Source organism: Artibeus jamaicensis, unplaced genomic scaffold, assembly GCF_021234435.1.
Source record: "Artibeus jamaicensis isolate MK-2021 breed Jamaican fruit bat unplaced genomic scaffold, CSHL_Jam_final contig_1028, whole genome shotgun sequence".
NCBI classification, from domain to species: domain Eukaryota; kingdom Metazoa; phylum Chordata; class Mammalia; order Chiroptera; family Phyllostomidae; genus Artibeus; species Artibeus jamaicensis.
Window position 1 is genome coordinate 7,222,634 of NW_026521201.1, and position 26,100 is coordinate 7,248,733.

Genomic DNA, 26,100 nt, shown 5'->3' on the forward strand with positions numbered 1-26,100 from the left:
TATCTTTAGAGGGGAACGGAAGGAGAGAAGGAGAGAAACATCAATGTATGGTTGCTTCTCGTGCGTCCCCTGCTGGAACTGGCCTGCAACCCAGGCATGTGCCCTGACTAGGAATCGAACTGAGATCAGGTGGTTCGCAGGCCCGGGCTCAATCCACTGAGCTACACCAGCCAGGGCTACTGTACATGTTTTTTATCTTCTTTTTCTTAGATAAGTCCCTTTAACATTTCATATAATAAGGGCTTGGCGATGATGAACTCCCTGAACTTGACCTTATCTGGGAAGCACTTTATCTGCCCTTCCATTCTAAATGAAAGCTTTGCTGGATAGAGCAATCTTGGATGTAGGTCCTTGCATTTCATGACCTGGAATATTTCTTTCCAGCCCCTTCTTGCCTGCCAGGTCTCTTTGAGAAATCAGCTGACAGTCAGATGGGATCTCCTTTGTAGGTAACTGTCTCTTTATCTCTTGCTGCTTCTAGGATTCTCTCCTTCATTTTTATCTTGGGTAATGTAATTATGATGTGCCTTGGTGTGTTCCTTCTTGGGTCCACCTTCTTTGGGACTCTCAGCTTCCTGGACTTCCTGGACGTCTATTTCCTTTGCCAGATTGGGGAAGTTCTCCTTTACTATTTGTTCAAATAAGTTTTCCACTTGTTGCTCTTCCTCTTCTTCTTCTGGTACCCCTATAATTCGGATATTGGAACGTTTAAAGATTTCCTGGAGGTTCCTAAGCCTGTCCTCATTTTTTTCAATTCTTGTTTCTTCATTCTTTTCTGTTTGGTTGTTTCTTCCTCCTGGTCCACTCCCTTGATTTGAGTCCCAGTTTTCTTCCCATCACTGTTGGTTCCCTGTGAATTTTCCTTCATTTCACTTAGTGTAGCCTTCATTTGTTCAGCTAATTTGCTACCAAATTCCACCAGTTCTGTGAGCATCCTGATTACTAGTGCTTTGAACTGTACATCTGATAGGTTGGCTATCTCATTGTCACTTAGTTGTATTTGCTGTGAAGCTTTGATCTGTTCATCCATTTGGGCCATTTTTTTTTTCTTGTTGTGCCTGTTACATGTGAGGGGCAGAGCCTTAAGTGTTCACCAGAGCAGGGCAACCCAGTTGCTGGGTTGTGACGCTGTATGTGGGGGCAGGGTCTGAGAGGGAACAATGGTGCTCGCTCTGTTGGATTTTAGTCCTTCCACTGCTTCCCCCAAGCAGACTGGGCCTTTCTGGTGCTGATTCCTGTGTGGGTGGGCTTGTGTACATTCTGGGACCCTGTGGGTGTCTCCAGCAAACTCTCCTGTGAGGCTGGGAGTCTCTCCCTGCACCTGAACCCCTACAAGTGTCCTCAACTGGTGGCCTGAGGCTTTATTTTCCTGTGCTGGGACTCTGGGTTGCACAGTCTGTCTTGTTTCCCAGCCTCACCTGGCTTATCTGTACTCAAATGTAGGAACGCCCAGTCAGCCAGCCGCCTTGTGCACAGTACCTCACTTTACAATCGCCACCTGGCTGGGTCTGCTTATTGCCACCCTGTGCCTGGGGTCTGCCAGCCGCCCCCTGCTCATCCAGGTTCTGCTCACTGCCGTTTTGCGAGCCCAGTGCTTGTGCACTGGGCTTGTGCACCCGGTGCCACCGCTTTTTGTGCTGCAACCCCTCTTCACCCTGCTGCCTGACTCCGCCCCACCTACTGGTCTGGATGAATAGTTGTCTGGAGACAACTATTTTATCTCCTTGGTTGTCCGATTTCCATACAGTTCAATTTTCTGCCAGTTCTGGTTGTTATTTTATTTCTAAATTGTTGTCCTTATTTTGGTTATGTGAGGAGGCACAGTGTGTCCACCTATGCCTCCATCTTGGCTGGAAGTCTGAGCATTTCTTAATCCTTGACCAACATCAAGAATCAGATGATTAACAAACATTATCATCTTATATTACATGTGGCTCTGGGATTGCTGCTTCTTCAATTCCAATGCATGGATCATGCCCAAACAGGTTTTTTTGTTTGTGTGCTTGATTTTTGTTTGTTTTTCTTTGAAATGGCAATTTTTAACCTTTTTCATATCAGAGCACACGTAAACTATTAAAATTCTGCGGCATGCCAAAAATACATTTTTTGCTGATCTGACAAAAAAGTAGGTAAATTTTGATTCATTCACACCAGATGCCTATTGTGTTGGCTGTTGTCATTTTTTCATTTGACAGTCTAAGGGAAAAAGAGGTCAGCGCCCCTCACTAAATAAATAGTCAGGTATTTGATGTTTTAAAAATGCTTGTGGCACACTGGCTAAAGGTTGCTTCTTTAAAAGAAAACAATTTTATCCTGTTCATTTAAATTCTAAGACAATGCTGGAAGAGGGAGACTGGGAGACCTAATAACAATGCTGTGACCATTGCTGTGCTTCCCTGGAAAATAAATGGCTCACAGAGGAAACATGTTGGAGGGACCTAGGTTTGTGGTGTTACGCAAGATAGAGTATCCATATTACATATTAAAGTTAAACTGCTTTACACCCTGTTCCTAAACATAAAGATACAAATATATGGCAAGAGTATGTTGAAGCCTAATGTTTTCTTAAACATTTCTTAAATGTTAGAAAATTCTATTCTGAAGCAATGAGTGTCTGCGCCCTGCTCTGAGAATGTTTCCCAGATCCAGCCTGAGCAGACCTCCTCCCTCCCCCACAAAAGAATAAACTCTCTCAACACCAAAATAAAATCATCAACAACAACAATAACACAACTTTTGGGAGGCATATTAGAGACCCAAGGCAATTAGAAATTCTGTTCCTAGCCCTGGCTGGTGTAGCTCAGTGGATTGAGCGCGGGCCTGGGAACCAAGCAACCACGGTTCGATTCCCAGTCAGGGCACATGCCTGGGTTGCAGGCCAGTTCTCTCCCTCTCTCCTTCCTTCCCCCTCTAAAGATAAATAAATAAAATCTTAAAAAAAAAAAAAAAAGGAAAGAAATTCTGTTCCTGCTTCCTCTGCAGCTCCTCAGTTTGGTTTGCTTCGTAGTTAGATGGTACTTGATCTGGGGGGTGGTTTGATGGGTATGTGCATACAGGGGTGGGCAAAAGTGGGTTTACAGTTGTAATACAAATAAATAATATAATAATAACAATATAAGCATAACCTGTGTTTCATATGCTCATAATTGTAAACCTACTTTTGCCTACCACTGCATATAAAAATTCATAAAACTAGATATTTAAGATTTGTTCATTTTACCATGTGTATGGTTTTTTCAATAAAAAAGTTGTTTGGCCCTGGCCAAACAGGAGTGTTTTAAAAATGCTTGTGGCACACTGGCTAAAGGTTGCTTCTTTAAAAGAAAACAATTTTATCTTGGCCAAGATAAAATTTTATTTTATCTTGGAGTGTAATCCTGTAACCAGAGAGTTGCAGGTTTGATTCTTGGCCAGGGCACTTATCTGCATTGTGGGTTTGATCCCTGGTCCAGGAATGAATGGGAGGCAACCAATTGATGTTTCTCTTTCACATAGATGTCTCTTTCTCTCTTCCTTCCTCTCTGTCTAAAAGCAATGAAAAATGTCATCCAGTGAGGATTTAAAAAAATGTTGTTTGTTTGTTTAAGACAGAGGGATTTTAATGGGTCAAGGAAAGTTTGCCTCTATGTATACAATGATCACAAGTTCTGTTTATTCAACAGGCTAACCAAACAGGTAGAGATTCTTCAGCAGCTGCTGCCCAGTCTGTAGTAGGGACGGGCACCTGGCCCCACCCCAGCCCTGCCTCCCACTCTGGCCTGTGATTACCACTCCTTCCTTGGACCTTCTGGCCTGGCTGCTCTCACTGCTAAAATGGCAGTGAGGCGAGGATTTGTCTTGTTATTTTTTTCAGCTGCAGGCTTCTGCCCTCCCCCATCCTTCATTCAGTATGGTGTATGCAGTCAGCACTCAGTAAATTTCGACTTTAATTCTCATCACTTTTGTTTGGCTAATATGTAATGGGTGTGGGGTGTAGAGTGGGAGAGAAAAGGGAAAATAAGTTTTTAAAAAAGACTAGATCGGTGAATCTGTTGTGGAAGGAACCTGGGTCTGGGCAGGAGCTGGGGTAGAAAACACTGGCATTTTTGTCTTTGCCTCAGTCTTTGAGAATGTTTTCTTAAGCAAAAATGCAGTAATTTATCATTTGCTGTACACCATTCCATGCTGTTTCCTACTGTACCACGTTAGGTCACATTATACTTGCCGTCTAATGCTGTGCTGCCTTCCACTGACTTTTTGGTTGTTGACATTGGCTTTTAGGGTTGGGTGTGTGGTTTCTATCAGCACAAACATGAATATATTTTACCACCAAAATTTTCCTAGGAGTCTGGTCATTTTTAGCTGGAAATTGTTATTGGGATGCATTCTCACATTCCTGTTCTTGCTTTCATTTTGAGCTGCCACCCATAGTGTGGGCTCTCTGTGTGCAGCAGCTGTGCTGATAGGAGTAGAAAAGAAATGAAGCTTCTCCTATGCAGCCAGGAAGACAAGGAAACCGTGGTGATGCTGTATACCATCCACCCACATTTGCTTGTGGTGTACTGGAGCTTCCGAATCAGCCGTCTTTGCCTATTACTCATCCTAGACAGTGGCATCCACAGGATCAAGACCTTTTGCAGAAGATTGGGAACACTCTTCCCTTATTCTTGTTCCAGTGGCTAAGATCCAACAGGGCTCCTGTGAATGTTTCCTTCATTTGAAGTGGGGGGAACTGGTTATGGGGCAGTTTTTTGCAGATAAGTCTCATTAAAATTTCCTTGTCAATTTTTAATTTAATTTATTTTATTATTTGTAATTCCTTCACCTTTCTTACTCAGCTCCTAACCCCTCCCTCTTGTTAGTTTTTTAAATTTGTTTTTAAAACTAAATGTGTAAGTACTTTTGAAACAAATAGTGTTGTTTTGTTTTGCTGATAGAACCCAGATGGCAGGAGAGAGTTGGTTTTTTCCAACTTTTGCATCACCGCACATGCACTGTCACTGAGACACAGAGGGTAAAGTCAGGGCAGTGCTGTGGCCACAGAGCATGGTTAGGTTTGGGCATCACTGTCTGTGTGACTTCAGCGCATATCTAGTTACAGGGCTTCTTTGGTGAAGACAGATTTTTGCGCTGGAGTTAACCAGGCAAAGCCAGTGTCCCCCTGGCCAGCTGAGTCTGAGGACCTATCTTCCTCACATCATTAACAGCATTGTTTGTTCAGGGCCCCTCTGTAGAATCTTTGTTCATGCAAAAGTAGCAAGAGGATCACACAGCCCAGCTGGATTTCCAGGTCCTGGGTGGTGTAACCCCTTTGATTTCTCAACTGAGAAAATTGGATGTGGCCATCACAGAAAGAGAATAAATATGGAACCCCACAATGCTATGCTTGCAGCCACCTTTATTCCATCAAATTTAACACATAATGAAAGGCAGGCATACTTCAGGAGGCACAGAGCTGAACCAACCAGGAGTCCTACAGTTCCTTCGGTTCAGCTGGTAACAGTTCTGGGCAAGACACTTTATCCCAGTTTAGTTGGCCACTGACTGAAAGACATGGGCAATAATAACCCCTTCTGCGATCCTGCTGCAGGTGTTCTAAACTTAAACTATATGACCTCTGAAAGAGGAAATACATGCAACTAAGTAATGTCTAAAAGTGTATACCTTCACTAATAATTCAAGAAAAAGAGATAGCATTTTTTACTTATCATGAGAAAAGACTTTTTTAAATACTATCCATACATCTTGATTAACTTTTGTCATGTAAAACTAAAGCTTAGTTTAGTGTTTTATTAGGTTGGAAATTTAAAAAATAATTTATTTTAAAAGTAATAAATTGCCCAATAAATTTAATAAGCCAGTTTAACTGATTGGTTGACCAATCAATAGATGCCAGAGATGTTACAAATACAAAAAACTGGCAATTTGTGTGGCTCAGCCCATCGTTCATTAGTAGAGAAATCAGAAGCCTACAGAAGTTATATGACTTGTCTAAGGTCACACAGTTGTGAAGAGCTGGAACTGCATTCGTAGAATGTGATGCACTGTTAGTTATATCTTGCTGTAGATAAATAGCTTAATATGGAATTGAGCTTTCTTTTTTAGTACCTCGAGGCATTTATGCCTTACTGTCTTTCTATCAGGTGAAATGTCAGAGACTTCAAAGAATGGGAATTCAGACACTGTTTCTCCATTCATTCTGTCCTCACGTGACTGAGTGGCTGGACACCTCAATGTGGTGGGTAGGGTAATAATATGGGTATAATAATTTATAGTTCTAATTTGAACATGTCACCTAAAATGCCATATAGTGTGCTTGAGTTTGATATTATTATGTTACAGAATTACATGCTTATCATTTTGTAATAAAAAGAGGGGCATTATTTGTGCTGGACCATATATATATATATATATATATATATATATATATATATATATATATATATTTTTTTTTTTTAATGAGGATAACAATTTGCCCACAATTGAAGTCCTTTGATAGTCTTAATTGGAAATCACTTCTTGAGCAACTGCAAATAAAAATAAGGTGTTTACAGTCTAAAAGTTTTAAGTATACAGGTGAGCCTTACATAGAGTAGAATAAGGATTGTAAGAGTTTGTACTAGTTAAGTAATAAACAAACGCCCAAATGTAAATTAGCTCTAAAACCAGCCCATGTGAAAACCAAGATGCATGTTCCTTATTTGCAGGCCATTCTCCAAATGGTGATTCTGGGACCTGGGCTCCTTCTGTCCTACCCTGTCTTTAGCCCTCACTCTGAAAGCTTCCATTCTGACCTGCATCAGGCTGAAAGACAGAGAGGGAGCATGGACGACTGCTTCCTGGAGGCTTTCATGGGCCAGGTCTGGAAGTTGCAGACATCATTTTTTCTAAGATTCCATTAGGAAGAACTCACTCATAGGACCATGTCTTAGTGCAAGAGAGGCCAGGAAATTCAGTGACTGTTGAATGAGCTCAGCCACAAATAGCTTTGGTGGTCCAAAGTGGGAAGACATCAGATGAGGGTGAAGTAATTCTTGTACAAATACATATATAGCCAGGAATGCAGAAGTTATTAATAATAATTTCTATTAACTCTATATCTTTACTGTATTTAATAAAGGTATTTCTGCTGACTCATCCTAGGAGGTGTATGTGCTTCCTCCAGCTGTTTGTTTTTTCAGTAGTGGTGACTCTTTCTGATCAATGGCAGGTGTTTGCAAGATGGTCAGATCCCATGAAGGTCAGACCCATTCCAACTGCCTAATGCAGCCTTGGAGATTAAAGCAGAAATAATAGCTCTTACCAAGGCCACATGCAGATATACTGCCACCATTATCCTTTATTTCAGTTCAGTGGTGACCAGCCAAATGGGTTGAGGGCCTCTACTGGTGGTTGGTTCCCACTGCCAGCATTTGCCATTCCCATGGCTGCAGAGTGCACAGACCACATCCCCTCCCCTCCTTTCCACTCAGCTGACAGTGTTCTGGTTCTGCCCCTTATCGTGTTTCTGCTGGCTTAGCTTTCCCAGCTGGGTTCGCAACCTCTAGACTCTCACTCTCTATACTCCTTCATCATTATTGGCAGCAAACTATGGCCAATTTTCCTGAATACACATCTGGTGATGCCTCTCTCCTATTTAAATACCTTGTGTGGTTCCTGCAGATTTCAGAATGAAGCCCAGACTCCAAGGTGGGGCCTATGAAGAGGTCTTACTTCACCCAGAATCAGTGACTTTTACTTTCTTTGAATTTTGGCTTTGATTCTCTCTCTCTGTCTGTCTGTGTTTTCTGTAGTTGAATTTTGGACATGAAATTGATTGTCACATAATGTTCTTGTCATTCTCAAAATATGTCATGTATTTTTCAGGCCTCTGCACATTTGCCCATTAGAAGGGCCTCACCCTTCCATCTCCCTTGGTGGAAATCCTGCCTGTTTTATTTTGGGCAAGTCCAAATACCACCTTTATTATGAAGCATACCCTCCTTTGGAATTAATTAGTCTTTTTGGGGACTAATAATTGTATTATAATTCTTTGGATAACAATTGGACAATTGGTACCTTCATTACAACATGTCACTCTGCTAAATCTTGTGATCTCTCACCCATACAGGATTCTAAGAATTTCTCATATTTGTCTTTGAGTAAGACCTAGTAGATGCTTAATTATATCTATTGACTTGAATTAGAGTGAAAACTTGTGGACATGGGCAATAGTGTGTGACTTCAGGGGAGGGCAGATGTGGAGGAGAGTGTAGGGGGAATAAGTGATGATGGACGGAGACTTGACTTGGGGTGGCGAACACACAATACAGTGTATAGATGATGTGGTGTAAAGTTGTGCACCTGAAACCTGTAGAATTTTGTTAACTATTGTCACGCCAATAAATTCAATAAAAGGAAAAGAAATTTTTTAATTAAGAAAAGAATACTAGAGCCCTGGCTGGTGTGGCTCAGTGGATTGAGAGCTGGCCTGAGAAGCAAAGTGTTGCTGGTTTGATTCCTGGTAAGGGCACATGCCTGGGTTGTGGGCCAGGTCCACAGTGGAGGGCACATGAGAGGCAACCACACACTGATGTCTCTCTCCTTCTCTTTCTGCCTCCCTTCCCCCTCTCTAAAAATAAATAAATAGAATCTTAAAAAAAAGAATACTAGAAAAGAAAATATATTATCCTGTCACTGATTCATTTAAGAAGCTTATGCTTAAAAACAAATTTTACTCTGAGTAGCAATTACAAAATTAGTACTGATTTTTTCTGATAATGGGAAATGACTCCCAACTTCATTACAGTGCCTGCTTTTTCCTAGTGAGGTTGTCACTGGAATATAGAATGTTTATTTTCCTGGCTCATAGGTGGGGTGTTTATCTTACTTAGACCATTGATTCCAGAGTTAATTGCTCTTATCCAAGTGCCCATAGTATTTTGCATGCTACTTCTTCTATAGTTCCTATTCCTATTATAACAAACTTAACAATAAATTCCTAATGGTGTTTTTTGTTTGGAATGAGTGACGATTTGTTTTCTTGTCTGGTTTCTAATGTGAACCAACATCATGTATAAACTGTCTGTGACGATGGAAATGTTTATAATCTGTGTTGTCCAAATCAATAGCCACTAGACACATGTAGCTATTGAGATGTGGTCACTGCTACCAAGGAACGACATATTTGACTTTAAATCACTTTATACTTAAACAGCCACATGTGGCCAGTAGCTGCCATCCTACTGGAGAGCACAGAGACACTGAGTTCCTAGGAGAGTGACATCATACTAATTTATCATGATCTCCTGCAGAGTTGGTAGCTGTTCAGTAGGCCTACAAACAAATATTTGTTAAGTGATGAACATTTAACATTTATTGAGCGGCTGCTGAGTGCGAGGTGCTCAAAGGGGCCATCTGCATGTTCTGTTCATTTTCCCAGAGCCTCTTGTGGGGGCAGCGCAGGCGGCACGCCTGGCCCCATCATTGCCTCCAGCCTTTGCTGGGAAAGCCAGTGGCCATGGGAGCAATTTAGCAAGAATGCTGGGAACACTGTGAAAAGAGGCCCTGCAGAACCATAAAAGAAACAAAAGAATCTCATTGGAGAACCAAATGCCTCTTTGACCCGCCTAGGCCTGAGTTTGGTGATCATGCTTTTTCCTGAGGCAGTCACAGAAGTTATTTAATCCCCCAAATCAGAACCTGTGAGGCCCACAGACCTACCTGGCTTGTGGACTGCTGGCAGTGACTAGTCCTGGTAGAGGAAATGGGAGTGCCTCAGCACTGACAAGGGAGAGATGAAAAGAGGGAGCCAGCTTGGTTTTGAATGGTCTCATCTGCGAGGAAGGAAGTGAGCTTGTGCCTGAGAGGACTGGGCTTCTTTCTGCCCCTGGTTTTCATTACAAAGCTGTTTGGTACACCCTCCCTCTGAGGGTTCCAGGACTCTTGCACAGTCTGAGGATCAGTTTGAAACATAGGGGCAACAGCCTGAGACAGCAAATAGAGACCCACATAACTTAGAGTTACTAGTTCCCCCTCCCCAAATGAAAAACCAGGTGTCCTTTCTGCATGAGCAGTAAGTTACAGGGAGAATTTGCTTCCACTCTTTCACACTGTGCCATGGGGGCCCATCTGGGCACAGCCATTCTTTGCCATTTTCTCAGGTGTACCTGACTGATGATGGCTGAAGGACAGTCTCTGGCAGTTGATATTTAGGACATCTGTGGATCCAGATCTGCTGCGTCTGCTGTTCTTTTCAAGGCAATATGCAATTCCCATGGGTTTATAAAAATGGAACAACTATCCCATTTTTCCAAATGGAAATTTCCAATTTTGGAAGCAGATGGTTGGCAGCTTTAATAGATTTCAAGAAAGCAAGAAAACCAGAATAGTATGAGGCAGTAACTTTCAACGAAACCTGGTTTCTGGGATGGAATTACAGAATTTTTTAAAAAGAAAGAATTATTCTAACTGCTTTTAGAAAACCCTCCCTGTATATGCAAATCCAGATTTATAAATAGTTCAGAGTGATTATTCAGATAGTAAAATGATCATTATATATGTAATATAATTATATATAAAATAGCCATATTGAGTTTTCTCTAAACATAGTGACATATTATACTTAAAAGCCTGTGGACACCAGACAAGCAAAATAAATGCACCAAGCAGCCAGGAGAAATGCAATGGAGGGCAGAAGGGATTTGGGAAAACTAGGGGGCTCTTCCTTCCCCACCCACAAAGGCATTCATATTCCAAAATTTTTAAGACATTGTGTTAGCCACTGAGATTTAGTGTCTCCCAGTTGGTGATCCCTGCTTTTTTAAACAGTAAGATTTCTCCAGGTTCTTTGAAAAAAAAAATGCTTCAGTTTGCAAACACGGGAACACATTTGCTTGGTAGCACAAGATACATTTTTATTCTAATTAGCCCATGGTGTAGAGAAAGGTCTTCAACTTGCTGGTGATGGGGGTCCAAAATTTCCTGGATTTGCTTCATTCACTCTCTTCACCCCAGGGAATTTGTGGAGATGGGTGGCAGTTGCTCAAGTCATTGTCTTTCCCCAGAGCAGCAGGCAGGGCCGGGTGGGGGGTGTACTGGGAGAAAGGTGAGAGTGCCCAGATGGCTTTCCCTAAGCTTTTCAGCGCTCTTGAAAACACTGGTCTGTAGCCGAAAGTTTCTGTCTTTTTTCTAAAGCATCTTTTGAAAGTATTTTAATTTATCAGGATTCAGGGGAGGGAAAACTCCCTCTTTTTTATCTTCTGCCCAGAATAACACTTCCAGTGGCATTTTGCTTGAGACCCAGGGAGGAAACTGTGCTTTTGCAAATAAGATCAGGAGTCATCTTGGATCTGCCACTTCTGGGAACTGCCAGAGACCTGGAGTCCTGGCTGACTTGGCCTGCCAGCTCTGGGATGTGTTTAGCAGGGTGTGAATTGGCCACCACTCAAGGCACCAGGAAGGAGCTGGAGGTTTGGGAACCGCTTTTCTCTGAAACATCAAAAACTAGGTTTTAGTGTGGAGGTCTCAGGATCTATTTGTGTCCTTCCCACCATGCTGTGATTGGATCTGTTTTGCTGTACTGTCCCCAGATCGTGGGACATTTATCACTGTGAATAACACATTTCTGAGAAAGGGTGATTCTGCACCTTTCTTGAGGGCCAGAATTAAAATCTCATCACTCCTTCATCCTCCACCCCCAAGGTGTTATTCCTTCACCAAGCTAGAGAAACCACCAGAGGAGACACCCGCTATGTGGGAGATAAGGGCTGCTGCAAAGGGGAAGCAGGGGTACTCCCTGCAAAAGCCCACTTTTGAATTTTCATCTTCACCAGCTGTCAGAAAGTAGACACACAAAGGAGTTCTGTGCCTTCGGGCTAAGAGGATTCAGTGAGCAAAGCTGGGAAGGAAGCACTAGAGAGACCTAGAGACAGAGAGAAGCCCTTGGGAGAAGTAATTAAGGCTGGCAGGGAAAGGCTGCATTAATTGAGCTGAGAAGAAAGGTGAGCATCTGGGGATTTTTTAAAGAGGTTATGGAATTTTCTCGTACATCATTGCATTAATCTTTGGTCACTACTTAAAAATATAGTTTTAAGGGAGAAAAGTATCTGAAAGTATTCATGTAAGAGAAACAGCCAGCTACAGGACAAAATAGTGATAATTGACCCCCAATGTGCCCCCCCCAAAAAAAAAAGAGAAAGGGACAGAAGGTGGTTTTGCCAGATTCTCATTTCCTGGCATGAGAGAAGAAACAAAATGCCAAGCTGCATGGTCCTGGCAGCTGCTGCTTCATGTATAGTTAATCTGGGCCTCAAGCTTCCTGTAAGTTCCTGTGTGGTTTGCAGTGAACCCCCGTGCTCCCCACTGGCCCCAGCTGCTCCCAAGTAGTTACCCCATGTGGTTGTCTCTGTACGTAAAATTTCCAACATGTGTTTAAAATAGGGGTTTCTTTTTGCGTATGAGGGCCCTTTTTCCAGCCCCTGCAAAAGGTCATATTCCCCATGAGACTGAAGTTGTACTTTCCACTAAAGAAATATATAAAGATCCCCTCAAACCATTATGTGTAAATGAGACTTTTTCTTATTTTAAATGCTTTTTCTCATGTAATGTAACACACACAAAAGACTCATCAAACACATATGCACAACTTAGTGAATTGTTTCAAAGGGAAGCCCCGCACACCCCTTACCCAGGTTAAGAAATCCAGCATGGCTGACACTCCAGAAATCCCTTGGTGCCCTGCCCTCTTATAACCAACCCCCCTCTGCCCTCACTCCCACCGTGAAGAAACCACCTCCCCTCACTCCTACAGTAAACATTTCCTGCTCTTCTTTATGGCTCAACCACCTACTTATGGATCCCTAAACAACATGGTGGTTTTGCTATAAATGGAATCTTGGTTCACCTATTCTTTTGTGACTAGCTTTTTCTTAACATTATGCTGGTAAGATCCATACGTGTTGCTGCATGTCACTGTGGCACTTCGTTTTCATTACTGCCGACTGTGTCCTGTGTGACTGCATCACAGTGAGTTGGCCTGTCTATGGAGGACAGGTTGTCTCCAGTGTGAGGCTGTGAATGGCAGGCTATTCTGTGTGCCCTGGTGTACACAGCTGGTTCTCTAGGAGAGTGGAATGGCTGCATCATCAGGAAGACTTTTTTAAAAAAATGTAACAGCTTTATTGAGATACAATTCACATAATGGACAATTTGGCTGTTTAATGGTATTTAATGTAGCCCTAGAGTTGTGCAACCATCACCACAGTCATCAGTAACACTTCAGAATGAACTAGTATTTTATTCATCACAATGGTCTACGGACATGTAGAGCCCCAGAATAGAAGTAGGTGGACATATTTATTCATCCTGGAGCTGGTGCTTGATTTGTATAAGTTCTGTGGTTCTATGGCCCCCAGAACCATAGAAACTTAGCCCTCAGGTGGGGAACCACTGGCTTAAGACATTGATATGTAGACATTTTCCATTAACATACATTATATATATGTATGAAGATTTAGTGCTTTAATTCATTATGTATTCTATAGATAGCTTTATGACAGTGTCTCTCAAATTCTTGTAGACATCAGAATCATTTAGAAGGCTTGTTAAAACAGATTGCTAAGCACCACCCTCAAAGTTTCAGATTGAGTAGGTCTGGGTGGACATTGAGAATTTGTGTATCTAATCACTTTCCAAGTGATACTGATACCGTTAGGCTGGGGACCATACTTTGAGAAACCTAGTAGCTGGCTGTTACCTTGGAAACTAGAGAAGTCTGTGGAAGGAATTCATTCCATCATTCAATAGATAAGAATGGGACAAAAGATGCAATTTGTTGGAGGGAAAATAGGGCAATTAGTAGGCTCTTGTAGCTCAGAGCATGGCAGTAGGAATGGGGACTAGGAAACACATTTTAAAAATATTGCAGAGACACAGTCAAGAGGCCTTGATGATTGATTTGACATGGATGGTAAAAGAGAGGAAGGGGTCAAAAATGACACCAAGATTTTAGTCCTGGATCAGGAAGAGACTGGAGCACAGGGAATAAGCAGGACTGTGAGGAAAAAGTGTAATCAGTCAGCATCTTAACTTCTGTATTTCTTGGCTGCCTAGGAAGGGTTACTCAACCATCATTTCATGGTCCAAAGATGACTGATCCTCTGAACCCCCTTGCTGCAGTGATGCCTCCAGAAACTAGAAGCGTGTGATCACTGGAATTTTTCTGGACAATTGGGAATTCAATGTCAGATTTCAGAGGGGCATATAAAGTTAATAACAAGAATGATTCCAAGAACATTGGAAATTATCAAAGTTCTTTTTTGTGTATTACACTATCTCTCCTATCCTTCCAAAAACACCTTGAAATTTTCTCTTTTTGACCAAACCACATCTTTATGTGAAACCCTTCCTGCTCTTTGCCTCCTATTTAAAGCTTACACATTCTTCAAGGCCTCATCCCAATCCCACATCCTGACTTTAATCACTCTCTTGGACTCCTCAGGCACTTCATGGGTCCTGAATTTCAGAGTAGGTTTTCCATTTTCCCCAGCTAGACCAAACCCCCTCAAGGAGAAATGTCTTTGATATTTTCTCATTATTGTATGATAAGTAGGCTTAGAAGTTGAATGGTACCATGTCTTTGAAGAAAAGGTAGAAGCAGAGCTGGAACCTGGAATCTCCAAAATCTCAATTAACAGCTGAGAGTAAATTCCCAAATAAGGGGATACATTAGTAGAAGCAGCTTTTTTGCCGGTCATTGGGCAGGACCACGCGGAAGTTGAGAGGACTCCTTTATCTCCATGGGAGGCTGACCTCAGTGGTCTGTCCCTTATATCCTGGAAAGCCAAAGAAGGCTATTGTCTTTTTTTTCAATCAACAAATATTTATTAAGCATCTGCTAGGTATCCTTGGATACAATCCCAATTACTAGGAGAAAATAGTGAACAAGATCATTTGTGGAGCTTATGAGGGAAGAAACAGAAACACAAACATGCCAAAATATGCTGCACTATATTGATGTTGTGACAAAAACATGCAGGAAGCTAGGAAGAGAATGGTGGTGGTAGGGATATCTGCTTTGGATTGGATGGTCAAGGAAGGTGTCTTTGAGGGTGTGCCCTCAAAGACAGAGGAGTCCGATCTGCACAGAAAGAAGGGAAGCCATTCCCACAAGTCAGCAGGGCACACAGCTATAGGAGTTGGGAAGGAAGTATATACAGACAGTTTGGGGGATTGGGAGCACAAAGTGAAAACCAAAACAGGATGGAAAGGTTGGCAGGGCCCGATTTTGAAAGGCCTTGTATAATGTGGTCATGGAGTTTGACTTCATCCTTTAGGAGGTGGGGAACCTTTGAAAAACATGAACACCAGCTTGCTAAAACTGTTGTAATTTCTCCAGCTGTAAGCAGTCTGTCATCAATTTGGTTAGCAGGAGTCTGGCTTTTTTCCACCAAAAAGGCTCTTTGTGTGCACAGTGTGTGTGTTTATACTAATAACTTTATAACCAGCCTGCTTTTTTAAAAATAAACATTACTTTTTGTGCTACTTCCTATAAACCAGAATGTTATTATCTGGTTTACTGTCTTACTATTCACAGTCTTAGCAACAGGGCAATGGTAAAAAGAAGAAAAGCAAAGCAGAGATCATGGTATGTTCTAGTGACAGGGAGGAGCTACCAAGTATGTGATGTGTTTACCTGTGTTGGGGAAGAGTGGAGAGACCTGGCTTCCAAGCCAGGGTCTACCATTCAGTTGCGGTCTGAACAAGCTACTTAACCTTGTTACACCTTAGTTTCCCCATATTAAAAGTGAGGATAATAATGGCATATACCACATAGAATTTTGGTGAACAGTAAATGAGAAAGTGAATGTAAAATTCTTGGTTCAATGCATATAGTAGGTGCTCAGTAAATGTTCACTAATATCAGGTATTGTCTCTGATTATCAACCCAGAGCCATTTATTACTGCCTTGTCTAGGCACCTGGGGGCATAGATGGAAAGTGGAACAAGTAAGTGTGTTTTTAGGAAACTTTTTTTTCAACATATCTTTTTTTAAAATTTTTTTTTATTGATTATGCCATTACAGTTGTTCTATTCCCCCTTCATTCCCCTCCACCCTGCACACCCCTCCCCCACCATTACCCCCCCTTTAGTCTATCACCATGTGTCTCAAGTTCTTTAGATTCTATATTTCCCATACTATTCTTGCCCCCTCATCTATTTTCTATCTACTCTCTATGATACTTATTTTCTGTACCTTCTCCCCCCTTCTACTCCTCCCACTCCCCTGTTGCTAACCCTCCTTGAGATCTTCATTTCTATGTTTCCACTCCTGATCTAGCTGTCCTTTTAGTTTGCTTTTGTTTTAGGTGTGGTTCTTAATAACTGTGAGTTTGCTGTCCTTTCACTGTTCATCTTTTTTTAACTTCTTTTTCTTAGTTAAGTCCCTTTAACATTTCATATAATAAGGGCTTGGTGATGATGAACTCCTTGAATTTGATCTTATCTGAGAAGCACTTTATCTGTCCTTCCATTCTAAATGAAAGTTTTGCTGGATAGAACAATCTTGGTTGTAGGTCTTTGGATTTCATGACTTGGAATACCTCTTTCCAGCCCCTTCTTGCCTGTAAGGTCTCTTTTGAGAAATCAGCTGACAGTCTGATGGGAAGTCCTTTGTAGGTTACTGTCCCCTTATCTCTTGCTGCTTCTAGGATTCTCTCCTTCATTTTAATCTTGGCTAATGTAATGATGATGTGCCTTGGTGTGTTCCTTCTTGGGTCCAACTTCTTTGGGACTCTCTGAGCTTCCTGGATTTCCTGGAAATCTATTTCCTTTGCCAGATTGGGAAAATTCTCTTTTATTATTTGTTCAAATAAGTTTTCCACTGGTGGCTGTTCCTTTCCCCCTTCTGGTACCCCTATAATTGGGATGTTGGAGCTTTTAAAGATGTCCTGGAGGTTCCTAAGACTCTCCTCATTTTTTTGAATTCTTGCTTCTTCACTCTTTTCTGTTTGCCCATTATTTGCTTTCTTCTGGTCCACTCCATTGATTTGAGTCCTAGTTTCCTTTTCATCCCTGTTGGTTTCCTGTGCAATTCCATTCATTTCAATTAGTTTCGCTTTCATACGTTTCTCTAATTTGTGGCTATAATCAACCAGTTCTGTGAGGATCCTGATCACCAATGTTTTAAACTGTGCGTCTGAGAGTTTTGCTATTTCTTCATCGCTTAGATTTATAGGCTCTGGGGCTTTGAGATCTTCTTGAGCCATTTTTGGTCTGTTCGTGCCCGTTAAGTATGAGGAGCGGAGTCTTGGACTCCCAGGTCGCTGGGTTGTGATGCAGTATGTGGGGGCGTGGTCAGAGTGGGGAAATGGTGGCCCCCTCTGCTGTTTTGCGCTGCTGGGTGAAGAGCAGAGCCTTGGGCCACTCAGAGTCACTGGGTTATGACGCTGGATGTGGAGGCTGGGTCAGAGTGGAAATGGCGGTGCCCTCTGCTGCTGCTTGGGGCGGGACCTGCTGGGTCCTGTCTAATCGCCCACTCCCTCGTTTGTCTATCCGCACACAAATGTGCGACCACAGTCAACCCGCATTGCCTCGCTGCCCTGCTGCCTCGCTGTTTCCCCACGGTCGCTCGCTTGGTCGCTCACTAGGTCCAACCCTGCACCTGGATTCCGCGCACCTGAGTCTGTCTGACCCAGTTTTTCTGTGCTACCCCGCTCCGCCAGCTGCTGGTTTCGCCCCTCTTACTGGTCAGGCTGAAGAATTTGTTTAACAGACTTCCAAAAAGTTCAATTTTCTGTGTTCTGGCTGTGTTTTCTGTTGCTAATATTTTGTTGTCTCTAAACTTGGTTGTATGAGAAAGCACGGTGTCTCCACCTATGCCTCCATCTTGGCAGAAGTCCTTTCTTAACATTTTAGGAAACTTTTAATCACTGGAGAAATAAGAAAGACACACAGTTCCAAGATAGCATGTCTGGGCTAGGGTGGTGCTGAGTAGATACCTGTACTCTTAAGTACTAAGGAAGTCCCAAGTAAGTGGAAAGATTTTATGGTGTTGGGTTAATTGGGATGATTTTGTGGAGGAAGTGAAACATGAGCATGGACTTGAAAGTAGTTTGAGGTTTGGATTGCTTGCTTGGATGTGGGGTGTGGGGAAGCCTCCCTGGGAAGAGATCAGAACAAGGTCTTGTGGGGAAAGCAGGGGTTGGGATTGTTCTATAAGCAGGAAGAGATTAGAAAAGAACAAGAGGGAAAATGAGGCCAGGTTGGGAAGTTTAGAATACCTACACTGGGAACCACTGTACATTTTCAATGGGAATATTATGCACCATTTTTATTTTAGGAAAATGTGTTGGAGCTACCTGGTTAGAGCAAAGAACTGTTCTTTGCTCTACAAAGAACAAAGAACTGTTCTGGTGCTGAGATGGAAGCACTTCTGGTGAGCACTTACTTGGAAATAGGGAAGGAAATGAATGAACTTGTACACTTGAGAAGCTCTTAGTCAAGATCGACAAAAGGTCTTTCTGTACTCTTTATGGTGGTGGAAATGAAGTGACTAAGGAAAGAGCTGTCATTCCTGCTCCTCCTCGACCTGCACCCCCCACCCCAAAATCACTTAACAGCAGGCCAGTACTTGATGGCAGGGCAGCCAGGAGTTCACAAAGGTGAGCATTCCCTTTTCAAAGATGCTAGTATTATCTGCTTTGCTCTCCCAGAGATGCTAACAAAATTGCAAATGCATATTTAAGTTACACATTCAGTAGCTCTTCACTGGGTCACCCAGTAAGAATTAGCCAGTGGCAACCTGGAAAAAGCTGCCATTGAGGATCTCGGTTATTTCTTGGTGGGTTTCCAGGTGTGAGGGTTCCTGCCTTTGCATGAGACAGGTGTAGGATGGGACACCATTTTCTGTGTGACTCAGAAGCTCCCAGTAATGGGTTTTGGGAGCAGAGCAGCCAATTACCTTTTTCGGCGGGTTGAGGTTTTCATTCCAGGCAAAGTCTGAATATGTGTGGAAAGCACAGAGCTATCTCCTTATGGACAGATTTGCTGGGGTCTCAGCTCCACCTGTCCAAGTCTCTCTTTTTGTTCTCCTATGTCTGGGCTGGTCAGTTGTAGCCCCCTAAGGAAATGAAAATTGGTAACTGAATACAACCAGAAAAAGAAAGAGAACCTGGAGTTCCTGTTTTCAAATAGGCACCCCTTTGGTTGTGATGGTGAAGCAGGGTGGAGCAGTCTCAGTAAGGACCTTGGACATGCCACAGAGGGCTCAGGAGGTACAGCAGGGTTATACCTTCCACCTGCATAGTGGTTTGGAGAAAGGTAGGGTGAGCAGATAGTTTAGAGTGTGCCTTTCCCCAAGGACCCTAAGTAATGTAGCTTTTTACCCCTTATTCTTTCCTTTTTATTGGAGTGACACTGGTTAATAAAAGTATATAGGTTTCAGGTGTACAGTTCTATAACACATCATCTGAATATTGTATTTGTAGGCTCACCACCCAAAGTCAGGCCTCTTTGGCCTGATCACCATTTGTCCCCCTTTTACCCTTTTTTATCTCCCCCCATTTCCCTTTTTCTCTGTAATCACCATACTCTTGTCTGTGTCTGTGAGTTTGTTTGTTTTTTGCTTAATCCCTTCACCTTTTCACCCAGCCACCCAATTGCCCCTCCCCTCTGACAGCTGTCAGTCTGTTCTCTGCATCCATGAGTCTATTTCTATTTTGTTTGCTAGTTCATTTTGTTCATTAGATTCCACATATGAGTGAAATCATATGGTACTTGTCTTTCTCTGACTGGCTTAGCAGTCCTTATTCTTGATTCTTGTCCCTGCTTGATTTTTTCTCACAGTGTTCTCATAATATTATATACAGTTGACCCTGAACAATATGGGTTTGAACTGCACAGGTTCACCTATACACAGATTTTTTTTCAGTAAATACTGTAAATGCATTTTTTTCTTTCATATGGTTTAAAAAATTTTTAAGATTTTGTTTATTCATTTAGATAGAGGGGAAGGGAGGGAGAAAGAGAGGGAGAGAAACATCAATGTGAGAAAGGAACATCAATTGGTCGACTCCTGCATGCTCCCCAACCAGGGACCAGGCCCACAACCCAGGCACATGCCCTTACCAGGAATTGAACCAGTGACCTCTTGCTTTGCAGTATGACACCCAACCAACTGAACCACACCAGCCAGGGCTCCTTATGATTTTAATAACATTTTCTTTTCTTTATTTTATTATAAGAATACAGTATATATAATACATGTGACATATAAAATTTGTGTTAATTATGTTCTTGTTAACACTTCTGGTTAACAGTAGGCTATTAGTAGTCAAAAATTTTTAACTGGATGGGGGGGTCAGCATCCCTACACTCTGCCTTGTTCAAGGGTCAATTGTATGTTTATTTGCTCATTGATGTATTCCTGGCACTTAGAACAGTAACTGGGATGTACGAGGCCCCTAATGCATATTGAATTAGTGAATTTATTGAATGAATGGATAACTGAATATAGAAGCAGAGCAGATGTGTCTGACCAGCCCCTTCTGGCCCTCTGGAGGGTCCCGATGGAGAATGCTGCATCTCCGCCTCCCTGCAACCTCCCAGTCACTACCAAAAAAGAGAGACCCTGGATTTGCTCAACCTTGACTGTGTTTGGTGTGTCTGAAATGACAGCCGTTACAGGAAAAGGAAACCATTTAGTTTGGAGGGGCGGGAAATCTCTAGTCATTACTAAGGCAGCAGAAAGAAATCTCACTCCCTGTCTTTTGGATAATTATTAGATCATTCTTCCTCCACAAAGAACAGTCTGCCCTGGTTGAGTCCTGCTGTAAAATTCATCAGCGACACACGAACAGGGCTTCAGATGAGTCCTACTCATTAAGACCAAACCATCAGTACTCTCCCAGTCTGGCTGAGGCAAGAAGTTTCCATTCTGCCCACACTAAAACCAGTCACCGACATTACCTTTCTCCTCCCAGCCCCGCATGAGGAAACCAAAGAATGTAAATGAGGGCAGCAGTTCTGTGACTTGCTCAGAGGGCTGGCTCACATCTGAAAGGCAGAGAATGAAGCCACCACACATGCTACCATCTTTGTTTTTCTTCTTTAAGTTTTAAAAATATCTTTTTTAATGAACTGAGAGTTGGACAGAGAGCACAGGGTGGTGGGAACGGCTGCAGGGATCCATCCTGTCTCAGTGTATAAAGTGGTGGGGCAGGACTAGCAGCTCTTGGGAAGTTGGGTCTGAGATAGCTTGTCAGCTTGGCAATGGGGTATCAAAGCCACAATGACGGTTAGCTGGCACTGACTCCTGTCTTTGGCTCAGAAATAGTGGCCCTCAGTGTGGCCTCCATCACATCTAGGACTTGCAGAGCCAGAGATTTCATAGGGGCCTGATGAAAGGGTATGACAGAAGTGAGACTCTGGTGTGGGGGATTATCCGTGGGGATAAGAAGTGTCACCAGCTACCTGGCATGGAAATGTGTGGGGATGTGTGTTGGTGGGAGTAGGGGGTTTGCAGGCAGTGTGGTGGTAGGGATGGCCCTGCTGGTGGGAGAGAGGAGGGCCACCAGGAGTAGAGGCAGGTCTGACTCAGTCCCCAAGAAGGACTGGTAGGTGGAGCTGAGGATGTTTGGACATGGGAACTCTTTGAAGCTTTTCCTGTCTCTTCCCTACTTTGGACCTGGCCCCCTCCCCTCCATAAAACCATTAGCTTCTGGTGCCAGCCCTATCTCTGTTCCATCTCTCTCAGTTCCACTCGGTGCACTCACAGACCTCCTGCCCTGAGGGACAGGGAGGATTTATGGTGGGTAGAGGTTAGAGGGGGAGGGGGCATCCTTTAGAAGAGGGGAGGTCTGTGGAGAGCTGTTAGTCCGCTGGGCTAGAGACCAGATCATTTCCGAGCTAGCTCTGCATGACAAAGGGGAAGGAGCAAGTTTCTTCTTTGATCTGCCCTCTGCCGGCCCCACACACCTGCCTGTTGATGGCCTGGCCCCAGCTAAGACCTCTTGAAGAAAAACCAAAAGGGGGTGGGGACGGGCTGTGGCCCAGCTTCCCTGGATCCTGCTTAGGCCACATTCTTCTCTTGGTGACCCCAAGACAAAAAATATCTGCCAGGCTGATGACCCAAAGCACCTGCTGTCCCCTCCCTGAGAGCCCAGCGCCCCAGAACTGTGTGGTGAGATGGGGTGGGGGTGTTGTGAGCGCATGCGAGTGTGTGTTTACATGTGTGAAGTTGGAGGTCGTAAGAGGTCTTGGGGAGAAGACTCCTGGTGCAGAAGGGCCACACCCTTGATGGAAGGTGAGGGAGAGATAAGGTGAGGGCGAGCAGGAGGGGCGTGTTTTTACAGACTTGCTCCAGGATCCAGCAGCAAGGTTTTCTGTTTCTGAGGGCTCCAGGAAAGGTGTTTGCTGGGGAGGTAGGCATAGGCGGTAGTTAGAAACAGCTGGAGGCAAAGGTGCAGGAGGCTCTCCTGCTACAAGAGAATGAAGGGGTTGTTGGTTCTGGAAGATGTGTCCTCAGCACAGAGGTTTGAGGCAAGGGGTGCAGATGAGTTGGAGGTGCCCCCAGTGCCTGGGGGGCAATGAGGGCCACTTAGGAAGGCACTCCCCAGCCTCCAGAGCTTTAGAGGCCCTGGTTCGCTGTAGGCTTTTCCATTTCTCAGAGAAGTTGCCTTGAGAAAGAGAAAAGTCCTCGCCTTCTCCCTATTTTTCCTGGTAAACAAAGGTTGGGATTTAGAAAACTTGTTTAGAGTGAAGGTACAGATTGAGAGGGAAGACTCAATGTTTGGCTGTGGATCAAGCCAACTCACCAGTTGTTTTTTAGCCCCACAAGAGAGCCTGGTGGTCAGAGAGATCCACCTGTGACTGGAGTGAAAGGTAAAGGGGATGGTGAAGGGATGGTTCTCCCCTCTGGAGGGGTGGGTGTGCATTTCAAGAGCCAAAGCTCTTCCCAAATGCTGCATAGAGCATCTCTGTTCTTGACATAGTACGTTTCATTTCTCTCTTCTCATTTCTCAGTTCATCGTTTCCTTTGGAATCAGGCCTCAAGTAGGGTCTTCACAGTTTGAGCTAAGAGACATGGAGGCAGTCTTTGGTGAGAGGATGAGCAGGAGGAGATGTGGAGGTCGGAAAGAGGCTGAATTTCTCTGAGAGCAGAAAGTGACACTATCTGTCCCAGAGCTCACTCTCTTGTCTCCCCTCTCCTGTCTCCCCATCCTCCCCTGTCTGTTGAGTTTCCACATTGATTCTCCCTCCATTTCTGTTTTCTCAGGGAGCCCAGTTTTGGAAGCCGGCAGTCCCTGGGGTCTTCCCAGGGCACTGGGGAGGGCTGAGGCCGACCATGCCGGGCCTGCTGCTGCTCATTGCTGCATTGCTCTCCAGCTGGGCTCAGCTTCCAGCCGAAGCCAGCTCCTGGTGGTGAGTGAGAGGGGCTGAAGTCCTACTCTACAACCTATGCCTCCTTTGATAATTGAAATGTGGAAAAGGTCACCTTAGGTCCTGATCGTCCCTTTATTCATAGGAATCCTAAGGGCCTCTTTTATCCCAAGAAAACCGAGATGATCCTTTTCCTTTCTCAATCCCCCAGAGATAAAGGTTCCACAGGATAAAGGATTAGTTCATTAGTCTTTTCTCTGATTCTGCCTGTATTCCCCTTTTCCTGGCTTTTCTTCCATCCCCACAGGTGATTAGAAGTATCTTTTATTGCTATTAGATGGATAAGAATATTGGGTTTTTTGTTGTTGTTGTTGTTGTTTTGTTCTTGTCTTTGTTTTTGCTAGTTCCTATTTTATAAGTCCGAAGACCAGATGAGGGATTTGCAGGACCATGTGTGGGTTTCTTTTTGTGTTTTTAAGACTATTGTCATTGACAGTCAACATGGAAATGGCAGGCACTCACCACCTGGTTTGTGTTCTGATCACATTTTCACTCAGGTGGCAGACATTACAGCCTTCTCATCTAACTTAACTCTTTATTGTATCTGGTGGATGATGAGCAAGAGGGAGAGACCGTGAACTGATACAGAATGGGTTAGGGAACGTGTGGGTCAGATACGGAGTGAAAGCATTTAGAATATATTGTGATGTATGTAACTGGATTCAATTTTAAAGGCATAAGGGGAAGTTCTGTTTAAGGGAATTTATTGCTTTCCATCACATATTCTGCACTTGGGCCAAAGTGAATGAGTCACTCCTACTCCTTGATTAAGCCGTGTGCTCTCCTGTTGAGGTTTAGCTCTTCTTGCCCTCTGCCTCAGGTGAATAGCCTGCCCTCTCTGAGGTGTGCTCCTCCTGCCCCATACTGTGGAAGACCCAGCTTCTCCCCAGCTGTGAGAGCTCTTCCCCTCTATGATCACTCTGGGTCCAGAAGCTCAAGTCTGTCTCAGGCATCTGGCATCTCACATGTCATCTGTGTCTGTGCCTTGGTTTCCCCAATTTTCTTTCCAAGCCCTTAGTGCAGGGCCTTATTCACAGAAAGCACCCAATAAATGTGTTGAATGACTGACTTGCTGCTGCACACAGGCATGTGCTCATTCCTTTCCCCTTTCTGAATTGCTGCTGTAGGTCATTAGCTATGAACCCGGTGCAGAGACCTGAGATGTTCATCATCGGTGCCCAGCCTCTGTGCAGCCAGCTTCCTGGGCTCTCCCCTGGCCAGAGAAAGCTGTGCCAGTTGTACCAGGAGCACATGGTCTACATAGGGGAGGGAGCCAAGATGGGCATCAAGGAGTGCCAGTACCAGTTCCGGCAGAGGCGGTGGAACTGCAGCACGGTGGACGACACGTCTGTCTTTGGGAGGGTCATGCAGATAGGTAAGCGGCCACCAGACATGGCTTGGCTGAAGGAGCTGTGCTCACCTGGCCTGGGCGCAAACATGCTTTCTCTGGACTGGGGGCAGAGAGAGCCCACCTGAGTGTCTAAGTGGGTGGTCTCAAGGTGTGAAATTGGCCTGCAAGGAGAGGAGGGAGGTGCATAGGCAGCAGAGCCTCAGCTGATGTGTTAGCCACATAGCTCAGTGCTCAGCTAGCCCTTCGCTTTCAGCTTCACCCTGTTCGGGGAAGCCTGAGTGACTCACTCTGGGAAGGGCTCAGACCATCTGAGTTGAGTTAGAGTGAATTAGGAAATCCGCCCACCACCAGTGCCCTTTGTCTCACGCAGCACAAGGTCCTCCTCAGAGAGCCTCACCTGAATGTCTGTAGGCTTTTTGCCTCTTCCACTTGGACCCAGAGAGAGATAGAAACTTCTGGCCAAATTGGCGATTGTTGTCATTAACCTAACCCAGACCCAGTCCTGGCTTTTTCATTTGAAAGTGGGTATGTTTGAAAGTGGGGGCAGGGGACAGACTGAGGAAAAAACAGAGAGGGCCACCTCTTCCCAGATTGCTGTTCTCCCCCCTCTCCCACTCCTGATCTAGGATTCTTTGGCTGCCCTATTGCTTAGATGGAGGTGTGATCTGGGGTTTAATTGTTTTAGGTCCTTTTGAAATGTGATTTTCCTCTTTCTGGCAAGAAATTGAGAAATCCGGCCCTATTCTACTGGGTCTTATCCCCAGGACCATAAAAGGAAGGTGTCAGAGCACTGAAATCCCTGTTACACATTCCCTCTGAACAGTTTCCCCTCAAAAGGCATTCTGGAGTTACCCATGGCTGGGATTTTTCCCAAGAATGATTATAGCAGCAGGGGAGTTAAGGATTGAGATTCCATTCTTCTCTATTACAGATACTTGGAAGCCCCTCGCTCAGGTGTTCCCATGGCAGTCTTACTGGGCAGCTTTCCCAAACGAATGGACTGAGGGTTAAATGGGATTTGGTGCTAACTTATCAATTCTTCTCAAAGATACTTAGTATCTGTCCCTTCTTCCTGGTAAAAGTCTAGGTCAGCAGCACCCTCTGCCCCATGTTTCCAGTGAGGACATAAGGATGGCCTGGGTGTGGAGAGAAGTACCCCCTAATCACTTTAAGGGAGTAACCTAATGTATGCCTGAGGTTGGCCAGATCTTTTCCATTTTATTTTATTTGAGTGAAGGCCAACAAATGAGGCTTTACTTTAGAAAGAAAAGCACTGTCAGGAATAGAAGTTCTTCTGGGTGCAGGTTTGCATGGTAGAAGGACTTCTGGAAGCAGACCTTGTTCTGTACCTT

General features: G+C 43.9%; 1 protein-coding gene across 1 annotated transcript in view; it reads left to right on the forward strand.

Annotated features, from left to right (window-relative positions):
- Positions 1–26,100, forward strand: part of WNT5B (Wnt family member 5B) — a 152,309-nt gene that overhangs the window by 93,402 nt on the left and 32,807 nt on the right. Inside the window, exons 2-3 of the mRNA XM_037139812.2 lie at positions 23,234–23,379; positions 24,525–24,772. Of these exons, the coding sequence (XP_036995707.2) occupies positions 23,303–23,379; positions 24,525–24,772 (325 nt within the window). The 5' untranslated portion in view covers positions 23,234–23,302. The remainder of the gene's footprint in view (positions 1–23,233; positions 23,380–24,524; positions 24,773–26,100) is intronic.